The following is a 19,861-nucleotide window of genomic DNA, read 5'->3' as shown; positions in this document are numbered from 1 at the left end:
CAGCAATGCCGTCGTCATGGGGGATGCTGGTGTAGAGTGCCGAGACGTCCATTGTGACGAGGAATGTTCCTGGTTCAACTGGTCCATGGGTGCTGAGTTTCTGTAGGAAGTCCGTCGTGTCGCGACAGAAGCTGGGTGTACCTTGTACGATGGGTTTCAAGATGCCCTCGATGTAGCCAGAGAGGTTCTCACACAGGGTCCCATTGCCTGAAACGATAGGGCGGCCTGGTGTGTTGGCCTTATGTATTTTCGGGAGGCAGTAGAGATCTCCAATACGGGGAGTACGTGGGATGAGAGCACGTAGGGTGCTCTGAAGATCTGGATCCAAGGTCTTGATCAGTCTGTTAAGTTGGCGGCTGTGTTCCTTGGTCGGATCTGCGGGTAACTGTCTGTAGTGTTCTTGGTTGTTCAGTTGTCGGTATACTTCTTTGCAGTAGTCCGTTCTGTTCAGTACAACAGTGGCCCCCCCTTTGTCTGCTGGTTTGATGACGATGCTGTGGTTGGTCTTGAGAGCGCGGATGGCATTGCGTTGTGCTTGGGTGACGTTCGGGGCTGTCTTGTGAATGCGACTGATGAATCTGGCATTGACGCGACTCCTGACGGCTTGAGCATACATGTCGAGTCTAAGGCAGCGGCCTTCCGGAGGGGTCCAATTCGACTCTTTCCTCTTCGGTTGCCGCACCGCAGATCTCTCGGTCTGCTGTTCCAGTTCATTGGTAGTCTGCTTGGGTTCGCTGTTGGCCTCTTGGGGTCTGTGGAAGAATTCCCGGAGCCTCATTCGCCTGATGAATTCCTCCGTGTCTGCCGCGAGACTGATGGGGTCCATTTTGGTGGTGGTGCAGAAATTAAGCCCTCTGCTGAGGACTTCGTTTTCATCTGGTTGAAGGGTGTAGTCTGACAAGTTGACAATAGATTTCCCTGTATTGTTTTCTACTGTGACACCGGGGGTGGCTTGGTTGCTGCCGGTGGTGATGCCAAGTTTCTCAAGCTTTCTGTTCTTGGTATGCATATAGGTGGCATAGTATTGTTGTCTCATCTGTTTGGCGGTGTTCCGCAGCTGGTCTGCTGCGTCCTGAGCGCAAGTTGAGAATATGGCCTCTATCTTGGTTTCCAGGTTGCGTCGTCTGCTGTAGAGCTGGCGGATGAGGTGGTTGAGGAGTGTGAGAGAGGTGCGACGGCAGAGTCTCTCAGCGAAGTCTGTGTTGTAGGTCGACTTGAGTGGGTTTGTGATCTGTAGCCCTTTCGGGATCTTGTCTGCTTTCTTGCATCTTTGTAGAAACTTAATGTCAGTGTCTATATGCGCGATCTTCCTGGAGATCCTCTCCACTTTGAGCCGGCAGTTTGCGGTGTCGATGGTAGCCATGATGTGGAGATGCCAGCGTTGGACTGGGGTGAGCACAGTACGAAGTCTTACAACACCAGGTTAAAGTCCAACAGGTTTGTTTCGATATCACTAGATGCAAGATGCCCTCGTACTCCCCGCATTAACACGCGGTAGCTGTTCCTTGAACAAGCTCCACATATCCAGTGTGTCCAACACTTGCAGCCTACTTCTCCAACCTACCCCTCCCAAGTCATGTCTATTGGCATCATAATTGCCCTTCCCCCAGCTATAACTCTTGCCCTGCGGGGTATACTTATCCCTTTCCATCACTAACGTAAACGTCATCGAATTGTGGTCACTGTCCCCAAAGTGCTCACCTACCTCCAAATCTAACACCTGGCCTGGTTCATTACCCAAAACCAAATCCAATGTGGCCTCGCCTCTTGTTGGCCTGTCAACATATTGTGTCAGGAAACCCTCCTGCACACACTGTACAAAAAACGACCCATCTAATGTACTCAAACTATATCTTTTCCGGTCAATATTTGGAAAGTTAAAGTCTCCCATAATAACTACCCTGTTACTTTCGCTCTTATCCAGAATCATCTTCGCCATCCTTTCCTCTACATCCCTAGAACTATTTGGAGGCCTATAGAAGACTCCCAACAGTGTGACCTCTCCTTTCATGTTTCTAACCTCAGCCCATACTACTTCGGAAGAAGAGTCCCCATCTATCATCCTCACCGCCACCGTAATACTGTTCTTGACTAGCAGCGCCACACCTCCCCCTCTTTTGCCTCCTTCTCTGAGCTCACTAAAACACCTAAACCCCGGAACCTGCAACAACCATTCCTGTCCCTGGGCTCGGGGCTGAGCGGGCTGGGCTCGGGGCCGTGCGGGCTGGGCTTGGGGCTGTGCGGGCTGGGCTCGGGGCTGTGTGGGATGGGCTCGCAGCTGTGCAGGCTGGGATCGGGGCTGGGCTCGGGGCTGTGCGGGCAGGGCTCGGGGCTGTGCGGGCAGGGCTCTGGGCTGTGCGGGCAGGGCTCAGGGCTGTGCGGGCAGGGCTCGGGGCTGTACGGGCAGGGCTCGGGGCTGTGCGGGGTGGGCTCGGGGCTGTGCGGGCTGGGCTCGGGGCTGTGCGGAATGGTCCCGGAGCTGTGCGGGCTGGTCCCGGGGCTGTGCGGGCTGGACCCGGGGCTGTGCGGGCTGGACCCGGGGCTGTGCGGGCTGGACCCGGGGCTGTGCGGGCTGGACCCGGGGCTGTGCGGGCTGGACCCGGGGCTGTGCGGGCTGGACCCGGGGCTGTGCGGGCTGGACCCGGGGCTGTGCGGGCTGGACACGGGGCTGTGCGGGCTGGACACGGGGCTGTGCGGGCTGGACACGGGGCTGTGCGGGCTGGACACGGGGCGGTGCGGGCTGGACACGGGGATGTGCGGGCTGGACTCGGGGCTGTGCGGGCTGGTGTCGGGGCTGTGCGGGCTGGACTCGGGGCTGTGCGGGCTGGACACGGGGCGGTGCGGGCTGGACACGGGGCGGTGCGGGCTGGACACGGGGCGGTGCGGGCTGGACCCGGGGATGTGCGGGCTGGACTCGGGGATGTGCGGGCTGGACTCGGGGCTGTGCGGGCTGGACTCGGGGCTGTGCGGGCTGGACTCGGGGATGTGCGGGCTGGACTCGGGGATGTGCGGGCTGGACTCGGGGCTGTGCGGGCTGGACACGGGGCGGTGCGGGCTGGACACGGGGCGGTGCGGGCTGGACACGGGGCGGTGCGGGCTGGACCCGGGGATGTGCGGGCTGGACTCGGGGCTGTGCGGGCTGGACCCGGGGATGTGCGGGCTGGACACGGGGCTGTGCGGGCTGGACTCGGGGCTGTGCGGGCTGGACCCGGGGATGTGCGGGCTGGACACGGGGCGGTGCGGGCTGGACCCGGGGATGTGCGGGCTGGACTCGGGGCTCTGCGGGCTGGAGCCGGGGCTGTGCGGGCTGGAGCCGGGGCTGTGCGGGCTGGACCAGGGGCTGTGCGGGCTGGACCAGGGGCTGTGCGGGCTGGACTCGGGGCTGTGCGGGCTGGACTCAGGGCTGTGTGGTCTGGGATTGGGGCTGGGCTCGGGGCTGTGCGGGCTGGACCAGGGGCTGAGCGGGCTGGACCAGGGGCTGTGCGGGCTGGGCCCGGGGCTGTGCGGGCTGGGCCCGGGGCTGTGCGGGCTGGAGCCGGGGCTGTGGTGGCTGGACCCGGGGCTGTGCGGGCTGGACCCGGGGCTGTGCGGGCTGGACCCGGGGCTGTGCGGGCTGGGCCCGGGGCTGTGCGGGCTGGGCCCGGGGCTGTGCGGGCTGGAGCCGGGGCTGTGCGGGCTGGAGCCGGGGCTGTGCGGGCTGGAGCCGGGGCTGTGCGGGCTGGAGCCGGGCCTGTGCGGGCTGGAGCCGGGGCTGTGCGGGCTGGAGACGGGGCTGTGCGGGCTGGAGCCGGCGCTGTGCGGGCTGGACCCGGGGCTGTGCGGGCTGGGCCCGGGGCTGTGCGGGCTGGGCCCGGGGCTGTGCGGGCTGGGCCCGGGGCTGTGCGGGCTGGGCCCGGGGCTGTGCGGGCTGGGCCCGGGGCTGTGCGGGCTGGGCCCGGGGCTGTGCGGGCTGGGCCCGGGGCTGTGCGGGCTGGGCCCGGGGCTGTGCGGGCTGGGCCCGGGGCTGTGCGGGCTGGGCCCGGGGCTGTGCGGGCTGGGCCCGGGGCTGTGCGGGCTGGGCCCGGGGCTGTGCGGGCTGGGCCCGGGGCTGTGCGGGCTGGGCCCGGGGCTGTGCGGGCTGGGCTCGGGGCTGTGCGGGCTGGGCTCGGGGCTGTGCGGGCTGGGCTCGGGGCTGTGCGGGCTGGGCTCGGGGCTGGGCTCGGGGCTGTGCGGGCTGGGCTCGGGGCTGTGCGGGCTGGGCTCGGGGCTGTGCGGGCTGGACTCGGGGCTGTGCGGGCTGGACTCGGGGCTGTGCGGGCTGGGCTCGGGGCTGTGCGGGCTGGGCTCGGGGCTGTGCGGGCTGGGCTCGGGGCTGTGCGGGCTGGGCTCGGGGCTGTGCGGGCTGGGCTCGGGGCTGTGCGGGCTGGGCTCGGGGCTGTGCGGGCTGGGCTCGGGGCTGTGCGGGCTGGGCTCGGGGCTGTGCGGGCTGGGCTCGGGGCTGTGCGGGCTGGGCTCGGGGCTGTGCGGGCTGGGCTCGGGGCTGTGCGGGCTGGGCTCGGGGCTGTGCGGGCTGGGCTCGGGGCTGTGCGGGCTGGGCTCGGGGCTGTGCGGGCTGGGCTCGGGGCTGTGCGGGCTGGGCTCGGGGCTGTGCGGGCTGGGCTCGGGGCTGTGCGGGCTGGGCTCGGGGCTGTGCGGGCTGGACTCGGGGCTGTGCGGGCTGGACTCGGGGCTGTGCGGGCTGGACTCGGGGCTGTGCGGGCTGGACTCGGGGCTGTGCGGGCTGGACTCGGGGCTGTGCGGGCTGGACTCGGGGCTGTGCGGGCTGGACTCGGGGCTGTGCGGGCTGGACTCGGGGCTCTGCGGGCTGGACTCGGGGCTCTGCGGGCTGGACTCGGGGCTGTGCGGGCTGGACTCGGGGCTGTGCGGGCTGGGCTCGGGGCTGTGCGGGCTGGGCTCGGGGCTGTGAGGACTGGGCTCGGGGCTGTGCGGGCTGGGCTCGGGGCTGTGTGGGCAGGGCTCGCGGCTGTGCGGGCTGGGCTCGGGGCTGTGCGGGCTGGGCTCAGGGCTGGGCTTGGAGCTGTGCGGCCTGGGCTCGGGGCTGTGCGGGCTGGGCTCGGGGCTGTGCGGGCAGGACTCGAAGCTGTGCGGGCAGGACTCGAAGCTGTGCGGGCAGGGCTCGCAGTTGTGCGGGGTGGGCTCGGGGCTGGGCTTGGAGCTGTACGGCCTGGGCTCGGGGCTGTGCGGGCTGGTTTTGGGGCTGTGTGGGCTGGGCTTGGGGCTGTGCGGGCTGGGCTCGGGGCTGTGCGGGCTGGACCCGGGGCTGTGCGGGCTGGACCCGGGGCTGTGCGAGCTGGACCCGGGGCTGTGCGGGCTGGAACCGGGGCTGTGCGGGCTGGAACCGGGGCTGTGCGGGCTGGACCCGGGGCTGTGCGGGCTGGACCCGGGGCTGCGCGGGCTGGACCCGGGGCTGCGCGGGCAGGACTCGGGCTGCGCGGGCTGGGCTCGGGGCTGCGCGGGCTGGGCTCGGGGCTGCGCGGGCTGGGCTCGGGGCTGCGCGGGCTGGGCTCGGGGCTGCGCGGGCTGGGCTCGGGGCTGCGCGGGCTGGGCTCGGGGCTGCGCGGGCTGGGCTCGGGGCTGCGCGGGCTGGGCTCGGGGCTGCGCGGGCTGGGCTCGGGGCTGCGCGGGCTGGGCTCGGGGCTGCGCGGGCTGGGCTCGGGGCTGCGCGGGCTGGGCTCGGGGCTGCGCGGGCTGGGCTCGGGGCTGCGCGGGCTGGGCTCGGGGCTGCGCGGGCTGGGCTCGGGGCTGCGCGGGCTGGGCTCGGGGCTGCGCGGGCTGGGCTCGGGGCTGCGCGGGCTGGGCTCGGGGCTGCGCGGGCTGGGCTCGGGGCTGCGCGGGCTGGGCTCGGGGCTGCGCGGGCTGGGCTCGGGGATGTGCGGGCTGGGCTCGGGGCTGTGCGGGCTGGACCCGGGGCTGTGCGGGCTGGACTCGGGGCTGTGCGGGCTGGACTCGGGGCTGTGAGGACTGGGCTCGGGGCTGTGCGGGCTGGGCTCGGGGCTGTGTGGGCAGGGCTCGAGGCTGTGCGGGCTGGGCTCGGGGCTGGGCTTGGAGCTGTGCGGCCTGGGCTCGGGGCTGTGCGGGCTGGGCTCGGGGCTGTGCGGGCAGGACTCGAAGCTGTGCGGGCAGGACTCGAAGCTGTGCGGGCAGGACTCAAAGCTGTGCGGGCAGGACTCAAAGCTGTGCGGGCAGGACTCAAAGCTGTGCGGGCAGGACTCAAAGCTGTGCGGGCAGGACTCAAAGCTGTGCGGGCAGGACTCGAAGCTGTGCGGGCAGGGCTCGCAGTTGTGCGGGGTGGGCTCGGGGCTGGGCTTGGAGCTGTACGGCCTGGGTTCGGGGCTGTGCGGGCTGGTTTTGGGGCTGTGTGGGCTGGGCTCGGGGCTGTGCGGGCTGGGCTCGGGGCTGTGAGGACTGGGCTCGGGGCTGTGCGGGCTGGGCTCGGGGCTGTGAGGACTGGGCTCGGGGCTGTGCGGGCTGGGCTCGGGGCTGTGCGGGCTCGGCTCGGGGCTGTGCGGGCTGGGCTCGGGGCTGTGCGGGCTGGGCCCGGGGCTGTGCGGGCTGGGCCCGGGGCTGTGCGGGCTGGGCTCGGGGCTGTGCGGGCTGGGCTCGGGGCTGTGCGGGCTGGGCTCGGGGCTGTGCGGGCTGGGCTCGGGGCTGTGCGGGCTGGGCTCGGGGCTGGGCTCGGGGCTGTGCGGGCTGGGCTCGGGGCTGTGCGGGCTGGGCTCGGGGCTGTGCGGGCTGGACTCGGGGCTGTGCGGGCTGGGCTCGGGGCTGTGCGGGCTGGGCTCGGGGCTGTGCGGGCTGGGCTCGGGGCTGTGCGGGCTGGGCTCGGGGCTGTGCGGGCTGGGCTCGGGGCTGTGCGGGCTGGGCTCGGGGCTGTGCGGGCTGGGCTCGGGGCTGTGCGGGCTGGGCTCGGGGCTGTGCGGGCTGGGCTCGGGGCTGTGCGGGCTGGGCTCGGGGCTGTGCGGGCTGGGCTCGGGGCTGTGCGGGCTGGGCTCGGGGCTGTGCGGGCTGGGCTCGGGGCTGTGCGGGCTGGGCTCGGGGCTGTGCGGGCTGGGCTCGGGGCTGTGCGGGCTGGGCTCGGGGCTGTGCGGGCTGGGCTCGGGGCTGCGCGGGCTGGGCTCGGGGCTGAGCGGGCTGGGCTCGGGGCTGCGCGGGCTGGGCTCGGGGCTGCGCGGGCTGGGCTCGGGGCTGCGCGGGCTGGGCTCGGGGCTGCGCGGGCTGGGCTCGGGGCTGCGCGGGCTGGGCTCGGGGATGTGCGGGCTGGGCTCGGGGCTGTGCGGGCTGGACCCGGGGCTGTGCGGGCTGGACTCGGGGCTGTGCGGGCTGGACTCGGGGCTGTGCGGGCTGGGCTCGGGGCTGTGTGGGCAGGGCTCGAGGCTGTGCGGGCTGGGCTCGGGGCTGGGCTTGGAGCTGTGCGGCCTGGGCTCGGGGCTGTGCGGGCTGGGCTCGGGGCTGTGCGGGCAGGACTCGAAGCTGTGCGGGCAGGACTCAAAGCTGTGCGGGCAGGACTCAAAGCTGTGCGGGCAGGACTCAAAGCTGTGCGGGCAGGACTCAAAGCTGTGCGGGCAGGACTCAAAGCTGTGCGGGCAGGACTCGAAGCTGTGCGGGCAGGGCTCGCAGTTGTGCGGGGTGGGCTCGGGGCTGGGCTTGGAGCTGTACGGCCTGGGTTCGGGGCTGTGCGGGCTGGTTTTGGGGCTGTGTGGGCTGGGCTCGGAGCTATGCGGGCTGGGCTGGGCTCGGTGCTGGCTTCGGGGCTGTGCGGGCTGGACCCGGGGCTGCGCGGGCTGGACCCGGGGCTGCGCGGGCTGGACCCGGGGCTGCGCGGGCTGGACCCGGGGCTGCGCGGGCTGGACCCGGGGCTGCGCGGGCTGGACCCGGGGCTGCGCGGGCTGGACCCGGGGCTGCGCGGGCTGGACCCGGGGCTGCGCGGGCTGGACCCGGGGCTGCGCGGGCTGGACTCGGGGCTGCGCGGGCTGGACTCGGGGCTGCGCGGGCTGGACTCGGGGCTGCGCGGGCTGGACTCGGGGCTGCGCGGGCTGGACTCGGGGCTGTGAGGACTGGGCTCGGGGCTGTGCGGGCTGGGCTCGGGGCTGTGAGGACTGGGCTCGGGGCTGTGCGGGCTGGGCTCGGGGCTGTGAGGACTGGGCTCGGGGCTGTGCGGGCTGGGCTCGGGGCTGTGAGGACTGGGCTCGGGGCTGTGCGGGCTGGGCTCGGGGCTGTGCGGGCTGGGCTCGGGGCTGTGCGGGCTGGGCTCGGGGCTGTGCGGGCTGGGCTCGGGGCTGTGCGGGCTGGGCTCGGGGCTGTGCGGGCTGGGCTCGGGGCTGTGCGGGCTGGGCTCGGGGCTGTGCGGGCTGGGCTCGGGGCTGTGCGGGCTGGGCTCGGGGCTGTGCGGGCTGGGCTCGGGGCTGTGCGGGCTGGGCTCGGGGCTGTGCGGGCTGGGCTCGGGGCTGTGCGGGCTGGGCTCGGGGCTGTGCGGGCTGGGCTCGGGGCTGTGCGGGCTGGGCTCGGGGCTGTGCGGGCTGGGCTCGGGGCTGTGCGGGCTGGGCTCGGGGCTGTGCGGGCTGGGCTCGGGGCTGTGCGGGCTGGGCTCGGGGCTGTGCGGGCTGGGCTCGGGGCTGTGCGGGCTGGGCTCGGGGCTGTGCGGGGTGGACATGGAACATAGAACATAGAAAATACAGCACAGAACAGGCCCTTCGGCCCACGATGTTGTGCCGAACCTTTGGCCTAGATTAATCATAGATTATCATTGAATCTACAGTGCAGAAGGAGGCCATTCGGCCCCCTGAGTCTGCACCAGCTCTTGGAAAGAGCACCCTACCCAAACTCAACACCTCCACCCAACACCAAGGGCAATTTGGACATTAAGGGCAATTTATCATCGGCCAATTCACCTAACCCGCACATCTTTGGACTGTGGGAGGAAACCGGAGCACCCGGAGGAAACCCACGCAGACACGGGGAGGACGTGCAGACTCCGCACAGACAATGACCCAAGCCGAAATCGAACCTGGGACCATGGATCTGTGAAGCAATTGTGCTATCCACAATGCTACCGTGCTGCCCTTAAGAACAAATAAATCTACACTATATCATTTTCCCGTAATCCATGTACCTATTCAACAGCTGCTTGAAGGTCACTAATGTTTCCGACTCAACTACTTCCACAGGCAGTGCATTCCATGCCCCCACTACTCTCTGGGTAAAGAACCTACCTCTGATATCCCTCCTATATCTTCCACCTTTCACCTTAAATTTATGTCCCCTTGTAATGGTGTGTTCCACCTGGGGAAAAAGTCTCTGACTGTCTACTCTATCTATTCCCCTGATCATCTTATAAACCTCTATCAAGTCGCCCCTCATCCTTCTCCGCTCTAATGAGAAAAGGCCTAGCACCCTCAACCTTTCCTCGTAAGACCTACTCTCCATTCCAGGCAACATCCTGGTAAATCTTCTTTGCACCTTTTCCAGAGCTTCCACATCCTTCCTAAAATGAGGCGACCAGAACTGTACACAGTACTCCAAATGCGGCCTTACCAAAGTTTTGTACAGCTGCATCATCACCTCACGGCTCTTAAATTCAATCCCTCTGTTAATGAACGCGAGCACACCATAGGCCTTCTTCACAGCTCTACCCACTTGAGTGGCAACTTTCAAAGATGTATGAACATAGACCCCAAGGTCTCTCTGCTCCTCCACATTGCCAAGAACTCTACCGTTAACCCTGTATTCCGCATTCATATTTGTCCTTCCAAAATGGACAACCTCACACTTTTCAGGGTTAAACTCCATCTGCCACTTCTCAGCCCAGCTCTGCATCCTATCTATGTCTCTTTGCAGCCGACAACAGCCCTCCTTACTATCCACAACTCCACCAATCTTCGTATCGTCTGCAAATTTACTGACCCACCCTTCAACTCCCTCATCCAAGTCATTAATGAAAATCACAAACAGCAGAGGACCCAGAACTGATCCCTGCGCTACACCACTGGTAACTGGGATCCAGGCTGAATATTTGCCATCCACCACCACTCTCTGACTTCTATCGGTTAGCCAGTTCGTTATCCAACTGGCCAAATTTCCCACTATCCCATGCCTCCTTACTTTGTGCAGAAGCCTACCATGGGGAACTTTATCAAATGCCTTACTAAAATCCATGTACACTACATCCACTGCTTTACCTTCATCCACATGCTTGGTCACCTCCTCAAAGAATTCAATAAGATTTGTAAGGCAAGACCTACCCCTCACAAATCCGTGCTGACTATCCCTAATCAAGCAGTGTCTTTCCAGATGCTCAGAAATCCTATCCTTCAGTACCCTTTCCATTACTTTGCCTACCACCGAAGTAAGACTAACTGGCCTGTAATTCCCAGGGTTATCCCTAGTTCCTTTTTTGAACAGGGGCACGACATTCGCCAATCTCCAATCCCCTGGTACCACCCCTGTTGACAGTGAGGACAAAAAGATAATTGCCAACGGCTCTGCAATTTCATCTCTTGCTTCCCATAGAATCCTTGGATAGATCCCGTCAGGCCCGGGGGACTTGTCTATCCTCAAGTTTTTCAAAATGCCCAACACATCTTCCTTCCTAACAAGTATTTCCTCGAGCTTACCAATCTGTTTCACACTGTCCTCTCCAACAATATCGCCCCTCTCATTTGTAAATACAGAAGAAAAGTACTCATTCAAGACCTCGCCTATCTCTTCAGACTCAATACACAATCTCCCGCTACTGTCCTTGATCGGACCTACCCTCGCTCTAGTCATTCTCATATTTCTCACATATGTGTAAAAGGCCTTGGGGTTTTCCTTGATCCTACCTGCCAAAGATTGTTCATGCCCTCTCTTAGCTCTCCTAATCCCTTTCTTCAGTTCCCTCCTGGCTATCTTGTATCCCTCCAATGCCCTGTCTGAACTTTGTTTCCTCAGCCTTACATAAGTCACCTTTTTCCTCTTAACAAGACATTCAACCTCTCTTGTCAACCATGGTTCCCTCACTCGACCATCTCTTCCCTGCCCGACAGGGACATACATATCAAGGACACGTAGCACCTGTTCCTTGAACAAGTTCCACATTTCACTTGTGTCCTTCCCTGCCAGCCTATGTTCCCAACTTATGCACTTCAATTCTTGTCTGACAACATCGTATTTACCCTTCCCCCAATTGTAAACCTTGCCCTGTTGCACGTACCTATCCCTCTCCATTACTAAAGTGAAAGTCACAGAATTGTGGTCACTATCTCCAAAATGCTCCCCCACTAACAAATCTATCACTTGCCCTGGTTCATTACCCAGTACTAAATCCAATATTGCCCCTCCTCTGGTTGGACAATCTACATACTGTGTTAGAAAAGCTTCCTGGACACACTGCACAAACACCACCCCATCCAAACTATTTGATCTAAAGAGTTTCCACTCAATATTTGGGAAGTTAAAGTCGCCCATGACTACTACCCTATGACTTCTGCACCTTTCCAAAATCTGTTTCCCAATCTGTTCCTCCACATCTCTGCTACTATTGGGGGGCCTATAGAAAACTCCTAACAAGGTGACTGCTCCTTTCCTATTTCTGACTTCAACCCATACTACCTCAATAGGGTGACACTCCTCGAACTGCCTTTCTGCAGCTGTTATACTATCTCTAATTAATAATGCCACCCCGCCACCTCTTTTACCACCCTCCCTAATCTTATTGAAACATCTATAACCAGGGACCTCCAACAACCATTTCTGCCCCTCTTCTATCCAAGTTTCTGTGATGGCCACCACATCGTAGTCCCAAGTACCGATCCATGCCTTAAGTTCACCCACCTTATTCCTGATGCTTCTTGCGTTGGAGTATACACACTTCAACCCATCTCCGTGCCTGCAAACACTCTCCTTTGTCAGTGTTCCCTTCCCCACTGCCTCATTACATGCTTTGGCGTCCTGAATATCGGCTACCTTAGTTGCTGGACTACAAATCCGGTTCCCATTCCCCTGCCAAATTAGTTTAAACCCTCCCGAAGAGTACTAGCAAACCTCCCTCCCAGGATATTGGTGCCCCTCTGGTTCAGATGCAACCCGTCCTGCTTGTACAGGTCCCACCTTCCCCAGAATGCGCTCCAATTATCCAAATACCTGAAGCCCTCCCTCCTACACCATTCCTGCAGCCACGTGTTCAACTGCACTCTCTCCCTATTCCTAGCCTCGCTATCACGTGGCACCGGCAACAAACCAGAGATGACAACTCTGTCTGTCCTGGCTTTCAACTTCCAGCCTAACTCCCTAAACTTGTTTATTACCTCCACACCCCTTTTCCTACCTATGTCGTTGGTACCAATGTGCACCACGACTTCTGGCTGCTCCCCCTCCCCCTTAAGGATCCTGAAGACACGATCCGAGACATCCCTGGCCCTGGCACCCGGGAGGCAACATACCTTCCGGGAGTCTCGCTCGCGACCACAGAATCTCCTATCTATTCCCCTAACCATTGAATCTCCTACAACTATTGCTTTTCTATTCTCCCCCCTTCCCTTCTGAGCCCCAGAGCCAGACTCAGTGCCAGAGACCTGGCCGCTAGGGCCTTCCCCCGGTAGGTCATCCCCCCCAACAGCATCCAAAACGGTATACTTGTTTTGAAGGGGAACGGCCACGAGGGATCCCCGCACTGTCTGCCTGTTTGTTTTTTTTCCCCCTGACTGTAACCCAGCTATTCTTGTCCTGTACCTTGGGTGTGGTTCCCTCCCTGTAACTCTTCTCAATCACCCCCTCTGCCTCCCGGATGATCCGAAGTTCATCCAGCTTCAGCTCCAGTTCCCTAACACGGTCTTTGAGGAGCTGAAGTTGGGTGCACTTCCCGCAGGTATAGTCAGCGGGGACACCGGTGGTATCCCTCACCACCCACATCCTACAGGAGGAGCATGTAACTGGCCTAGCCTCCATCCCCTCTTACCTTACAGAATATATCTGCTGTGTGGACTAACTAGATCTCCGCCCTCCGACTCTGCTCCCAGTCAGCTACACTTCCTGTAAACTCCTGGCTCTCTTCGCACTCTTTGCGGAAATGTCGGAAACAAAATGAAAGGAGCACCTTACTCCCTCCTCACCTAACTCCCTCGGTCACCAAACTCTCACTATCGCACTCAAATGCACCAAATTCAGCACTCCCTCGGTCACCAAACTCTCACTATCGCACTCAAATGCACCAAATTCAGCACTCCCTCGGTCACCAAACTCTCACTATCACACTCAAAAAGCACCAAATTCAGCACTCAGTGCTGTAGGGGATCACTTTTATACTGTGAATCTAGCCTCTGAAAAACTGGCCTGATCCAATTAACTAATTAACAAGCTCCAGCTGCAAGTGCTCCCGGGGGCTGTGCGGGCTGGGCACGGGGCTGTGCGGGCTGGGCCCGGGGCTGTGCGGGCTGGGCACGGGGCTGTGCGGGCTGGGCCCGGGGCTGTGCGGGCTGGTCCCGGGGCTGTGCGGGCTGGTCCCGGGGCTGTGCGGGCTGGTCCCGGGGCTGTGCGGGCTGGTCCCGGGGCTGTGCGGGCTGGGCTCGGGGCTGTGGGGGCTGGAATCGGGGCTGTGCGGGCTGGACTCGGGGCTGTGCAGGTTGGGCTCGGGGCTGTGCGGGCTGGTCCCGGAGCTGTGTGGGCTGGGCTCGGAGCTGGAGGGGCTGGGCTGGGCTCAGATCTGTGCTCGGGGCTGGGCTCGGGGCTGTGCGGGCTGGGCTCGGAGCTGTGCTCGGGGCTGGACTCGGGGCTGTGTTGGCTGGGCTCGGGACTGTGCGGGCTGGGCTTGGAGCTGTGCGGGCTGGGCTCGGGGCTGTGCGGGCTGGGCTCGGGGCTGTGCGGGCTGGGCTCGGGGCTGTGCGGGCTGGGCTCGGAGCTGTGCGGGCTGTGTTGGCTGGGCTCGGGGCTGTGCGGGCTGGGCTCGGGGCTGTGCGGGCTGGGCTCGGGGCTGTGCGGGCTGGGCACGGGGCTGTGCGGGCTGGGCTCGGAGCTGTGCGAGCTGTGTGGGCTGGGCTCAGGGCTGTGCGGGCTGGGCTCGGGGCTGTGAGGGCTGGGCTCGGGGCTGGGCTCGGAGCTGTGCGGGCTGGGCTCGGTGCTGTGCGGACTGGGATCGGGGCTGTGCGGACTGGGATCGGGGCTGTGCGGACTGGGCTCGGAGATGTGTGGACTGTGCTCCGGGCTGTAGGGGCTGGCATCGGGGCTGTACGGGCTGGGATCGGGGCTGTACGGACTGGGATCGGGGCTGTGCGGACTGGGATCGGGGCTGTGCGGACTGGGCTCAGGCCTGGGCGGGCTGGGCTCGGAGATGTGCGGACTGTGCTCCGGGCTGGGATCGGTGCTGTGCTCGGGGCTGTACGGGCTGGGGTCGGGGCTGTACGGGCTGGGATCGGGGCTGTACGGGCTGGGATCGGGGCTGTGAGGACTGGGCTCGGGGCTGTGAGGACTGGGCTCGGGGCTGGGCTCGGAGCTGTGCGGTCTGGGATCGGGGCTGGGCTCGGGGCTGTGCGGGCTGGGCTCGGGGCTGTGCGGGCTGGGCTCGGGGCTGTGCGGGCTGGGCTCGGGGCTGTGCGGGCTGGTCCCGGGGCTGTGCGGGCTGGTCCCGGGGCTGTGCGGGGTGGTCTCGGGGCTGTGCGGGCTGTTCTCGGGGCTGTGCGGGCTGGTCTCGGGACTGTGCGGGCTGGTCTCGGGGCTGTGCGGGCTGGGCTCGGGGCTGTGCGGGCTGGGCTCGGGGCTGTGCGGGCTGGGCTCGGGGCTGTGCGGGCTGGGATCGGGGCTGTGCGGGCTGGACTCGGGGCTGTGCGGGCTGGTCTCGGGGCTGTGCGGGCTGGTCTCGGGGCTGTGCGGGCTGGTCTCGGGGCTGTGCGGGCTGGGCTCGGGGCTGTGCGGGCTGGGCTCGGGGCAGTGCGGGCTGGGCTCGGGGCTGTGCGGTCTGGGATCGGGCCTGTACGGGCTGGGCTCGGGGCTGTACGGGCTGGGATCGGGGCTGGGCTCGGGGCTGTGAGGACTGGGCTCGGGGCTGTGAGGACTGGGCTCGGGGCTGGGCTCGGAGCTGTGCGGTCTGGGATCGGGGCTGTGCGGGCTGGGCTCGGGGCTGTGCGGGCTGGACTCGGGGCTGTGCGGGCAGGGCTCGGGGCTGTGCGGGCAGGGCTCGGGGCTGTGCGGGCAGGGCTCTGGGCTGGGCTCGGGGCTGTGAGGACTGGGCTCATGGCTGTGCGGTCTGGGATCGGGGCAGGGCTCTGGGCTGTACGGGCTGGGCTCGGGGCTGTGCGGGCTGGGCTCGGAGCTTTGCGGGCTGGGCTGGGCTCGGAGCTGTGCGGGCTGGGCTCGGGGCTGGGCTCTGGGCTGTACGGGCTGGGCTCGGGGCTGTGCGGACTGGGATCGGGGCTGTGCGGACTGGGATCGGGGCTGTGCGGACTGGGATCGGGGCTGTGCGGACTGGGATCGGGGCTGTGCGGACTGGGATCGGGGCTGTGCGGACTGGGATCGGGGCTGTGCGGACTGGGATCGGGGCTGTGCGGACTGGGATCGGGGCTGTGCGGACTGGGATCGGGGCTGTGCGGACTGGGATCGGGGCTGTGCGGACTGGGATCGGGGCTGTGCGGGCTGGTCTCGGGGCTGTGCGGGCTGGTCTCGGGGCTGTGCGGGCTGGGCTCGGGGCTGTGCGGGCTGGGCTCGGCGCTGTGCGGGCTGGGCTCGGGGCGGTGCGGGCTGGTCCTGGAGCTGTCCGTGCTGGACTCGCGGCTGTGCGGGCTGGACTCGGGGCTGTGCGGGCTGGTCCCGGAGCTGTGCGGGCTGGTCCTGGAGCTGTCCGTGCTGGACTCGGGGCTGTGCGGGCTGGGCTCGGAGCTCTGTGGGCTGGACTCGGGGCTGTGCGGGCTGGGCTCGGAGCTGTGCGGGCATCGTTCGGGGCTGTGCGGGCTGGGCTCGGGGCTTTGCGGGCTGGGCTCGGGGCTGTGCGGGCTGGGCTCGGGGCTGTGCGGGCTGGGCTCGGGGCTATGCGGGCTGGGCTCGGGGCTGTGAGGACTGGGCTCAGGGCTGTGTGGTCTGGGATTGGGGCTGGGCTCGGGGCTGTGCGGGCTGGGCTCGGAGCTGTGCGGGCTGGGCTCGGAGCTGTACGGCCTGGGCTCGGGGCTGTGCGGGTTGAGCTCGGAGCTGTGCGGGCTGGGCTCGGAGCTGTGCGGGCTGGGCTCGGAGCTGTGCGGGCTGGACTCGGAGCTGATTCGTCACCTCGTCATCGGAGGTGTAGGCCTCCATGTTCTGGAAGGCCACCTCCAGCGAGTTTGAGAGCTGCACGGTCTCTGGGAGGCCGAGTGTACCCCCTTCTAGCAATCGCTGGCGGATGCAGTTCGATTTAATGCCTGCGACCTAGGCGTCCCTGATCAACAGCTCCGTGTGTTGGGTAGCCGATACGGCCTGGCAAGCCCAGTTCCGGCCGAGTACCCGCAAGGCACGCAGGAATTCGGCTTGTGATTCCCCAGGGCGTTGTCACTTCGTGGCAAGAATACACCTCGTTTACAGACTTTACATATTGTCCCTTCAGCATCATTATAGCCTCCGTAGACGAGGGGGCGTCCCTAATGAGAAGGAAAACTTGCAGGCTCACCCGTGAGTTGAGTATCTGCTGTTTTTGGAGGTCGGTGAAGTCTTCGGCGGAGGATCCAAGGTACACTTTGAAGCAGCTTAGCCAGTGCTCGAATGTTGCAGTGGCGTCGGCTGCCTATGCGTCCAGCTCCAGGCGATCAGGCTTCAGCGATGAATTCATCTTAGAAGTTTAGCTTATTAAATTGATGTGCCATCAATGAACACAAGACGAGTAGTGAACGTAACTGAGGCTTTAATAAACTAAACTGAAAGCCTCCTGGCCTCTGATCCCGAACTGGGGCAGGGGCAGAGACCAGCCACCTTTATACCGAGCCCGAGGGGAGACGGGGCCATCAGGCAGTGGTTTACCACATTACATGTAATAGATTAGCAGTTTGCCACAATACACATATTATATACTACAGTGGTTTACCACATCCATACTCCCAGAATGCCTTGGTCCACTGCAATTCGTATACCGCTACTAACAGCAGACACCATCTCTGTGGCCCTACACTAATCCAAGGACTCCTATGTCAGACTCCTATTCATTGACTACAGCTCTGCATTCTACACCATAATCCCAGCCAAGCTCATATCAAAACTCCAAAACCTAGGACTTGACTCCTCCCTCTGCAACGAGATACAAAAGTCTGAGAACACACACTAACAGATCTTTTCACTGTACCTCGGTACACGTGGCAATCACACTCTCACCCACACACCATCACTCATACCCTGGCGCCAATCCACATATCATCATTCCACCCACACAGCCTGACCCCCAACAACACGTCGTCACCTCAATAAGACACCCCCACCCACTGACCCACTCTCATCCACACAACTTCACCCCACACGCCCATAGCCCACTGACACATCCTCACCCCCAGCATGACATCCACACACTCATCCACCCTCTGACCCCCCCCCAACCCACTCTGTCTGTCTATGTCCCTTGCTCTCAAACCACCCAACCCCCTCTGCCCCCAGACCTAGCCCCCTCAGCCCCCAAGCCCCGGACCCAACCCTCAGCCCCCTTAGCTCCCACCCTAGCCCGCTCAGCCCTGTCAGCGCCTCCCCAGCCCCCACGGCCTCTGCACGTCAGCACCCCTAGCCCAGCCCCAACCCACCCTGAGCCACCCCCAGCCAACCCCCAGCCCACTCACGCCCCCCCAGCCACTCCCAGCATCCTCAACACCCCGCAGCCCCCCCAGCCTCACCGCAGCCCCCCCATCCCATCAGCCGCCCCTGCCCCTTCAGCCCCACTCCCGCCCCCCAGCGTCCCCATACCACACCCACCGCCATCTCAGACCCCCCCCCCCCTCTGCCACCCCAGTCCTCTCAGCCTCTCCCCAGCCCCCAGCTCTCTCAGCCTCCCCAGCAGCAGCAACCCCCCCCCTCCCTCCCTCCCCTCCTCCCTCAGAGCAGCCCCTCCGCATGCACCCCAACTTTCCTCCAACTGGCCTGCCGATCGGACGGCCAATCAGAGTGAGAGGGCGGTCCGCGGCAGACAGGCAGCCAATGGGAGCGGCGCTTCCGGGCGCCGCCAGGGCGAAGCCCGCAGGAACCTGCAAATGGAGTTGGAGAATATCGTGGCGAACACAGTGTTACTGAGAGCCAGAGAGGGTAAGAACACAGCGTTACTGAGAGCCAGAGAGGGTAAGAACACAGCGTTACTGAGAGCCAGAGAGGGTAAGAACGCAGTGTTACTGAGAGCCAGAGAGGGTAAGAACGCAGTGTTACTGAGCCAGAGAGGGTAAGAACACAGCGTTACTGAGAGCCAGAGAGGGTAAGAACGCAGTGTTACTGAGCCAGAGAGGGTAAGAACACAGTGTTACTGAGAGCCAGAGAGGGTAAGAACGCAGTGTTACTGAGAGCCAGAGAGGGTAAGAACACAGCGTTACTGAGAGCCAGAGAGGGTAAGAACGCAGTGTAACTGAGCCAGAGAGGGTAAGAACACAGTGTTACTGAGAGCCAGAGAGGGTAAGAACGCAGTGTTACTGAGAGCCAGAGAGGGTAAGAACACAGCGTTACTGAGAGCCAGAGAGGGTAAGAACGCAGTGTTACTGAGAGCCAGAGAGGGTAAGAACGCAGTGTTACTGAGAGCCAGAGAGGGTAAGAACACAGCGTTACTGAGAGCCAGAGAGGGTAAGAACGCAGTGTTACTGAGAGCCAGAGAGGGTAAGAACGCAGCGTTACTGAGAGCCAGAGAGGGTAAGAACACAGTGTTACTGAGAGCCAGAGAGGGTAAGAACGCAGTGTTACTGAGAGCCAGAGAGGGTAAGAACGCAGCGTTACTGAGAGCCAGAGAGGGTAAGAACACAGTGTTACTGAGAGCCAGAGAGGGTAAGAACGCAGCGTAACTGAGCCAGAGAGGGTAAGAACGCAGCGTTACTGAGAGCCAGAGAGGGTAAGAACACAGTGTTACTGAGAGCCAGAGAGGGTAAGAACGCAGTGTTACTGAGAGCCAGAGAGGGTAAGAACGCAGTGTTACTGAGAGCCAGAGAGGGTAAGAACGCAGTGTTACTGAGAGCCAGAGAGGGTAAGAACGCAGCGTTACTGAGAGCCAGAGAGGGTAAGAACGCAGCGTTACTGAGAGCCAGAGAGGGTAAGAACGCAGTGTTACTGAGAGCCAGAGAGGGTAAGAACGCAGTGTTACTGAGAGCCAGAGAGGGTAAGAACGCAGCGTTACTGAGAGCCAGAGAGGGTAAGAACGCAGCGTTACTGAGAGCCAGAGAGGGTAAGAACGCAGTGTTACTGAGAGCCAGAGAGGGTAAGAACGCAGTGTTACTGAGAGCCAGAGAGGGTAAGAACGCAGTGTTACTGAGAGCCAGAGAGGGTAAGAACGCAGCGTTACTGAGAGCCAGAGAGGGTAAGAACGCAGCGTTACTGAGAGCCAGAGAGGGTAAGAACGCAGTGTTACTGAGAGCCAGAGAGGGTAAGAACGCAGCGTTACTGAGAGCCAGAGAGGGTAAGAACGCAGTGTTACTGAGAGCCAGAGAGGGTAAGAACGCAGCGTTACTGAGAGCCAGAGAGGGTAAGAACACAGCGTTACTGAGAGCCAGAGAGGGTAAGAACGCAGTGTTACTGAGAGCCAGAGAGGGTAAGAACGCAGTGTTACTGAGAGCCAGAGAGGGTAAGAACGCAGTGTTACTGAGAGCCAGAGAGGGTAAGAACGCAGTGTTACTGAGAGCCAGAGAGGGTAAGAACGCAGTGTTACTGAGAGCCAGAGAGGGTAAGAACG

The 19,861-nt window shown here is 63.7% G+C and overlaps 2 protein-coding genes across 20 annotated transcripts in view; one reads left to right on the top strand and one right to left on the bottom strand.

Moving 5' to 3' along the window:
* The window catches only part of LOC140426724 (soluble guanylate cyclase 88E-like), a 581,053-nt gene extending 563,592 nt beyond the window's left edge, over positions 1-17,461 (bottom strand). For 10 of the 19 annotated variants that reach the window (XR_011948285.1, XR_011948284.1, XM_072511821.1 and 7 more), the window contains exon 1: positions 16,637-17,459. The gene's annotated coding sequence lies outside the window, so the exon portion shown is untranslated. Of the gene's footprint in view, positions 1-16,636 lie in introns of all 19 variants that reach the window. The other 9 variants (XM_072511832.1, XM_072511828.1, XM_072511833.1 and 6 more) reach the window with 3 other exon arrangements.
* A 657-nt stretch (positions 17,462-18,118) lies between these two features.
* The window catches only part of LOC140427371 (G protein-coupled receptor kinase 6-like), a 256,903-nt gene continuing 255,160 nt past the window's right edge, over positions 18,119-19,861 (top strand). Inside the window, exon 1 of the mRNA XM_072512918.1 lies at positions 18,119-18,243. Coding sequence (XP_072369019.1) covers positions 18,192-18,243 — 52 coding nt within the window. The 5' untranslated portion in view covers positions 18,119-18,191. The remainder of the gene's footprint in view (positions 18,244-19,861) is intronic.

This window comes from Scyliorhinus torazame, chromosome 7 (genome assembly GCF_047496885.1).
Source record: "Scyliorhinus torazame isolate Kashiwa2021f chromosome 7, sScyTor2.1, whole genome shotgun sequence".
NCBI classification, from domain to species: Eukaryota; Metazoa; Chordata; class Chondrichthyes; order Carcharhiniformes; family Scyliorhinidae; genus Scyliorhinus; species Scyliorhinus torazame.
The sequence above is the reverse complement of the archived record's forward strand: the minus strand, read 5'-3'. Positions and strand labels throughout refer to the sequence as shown.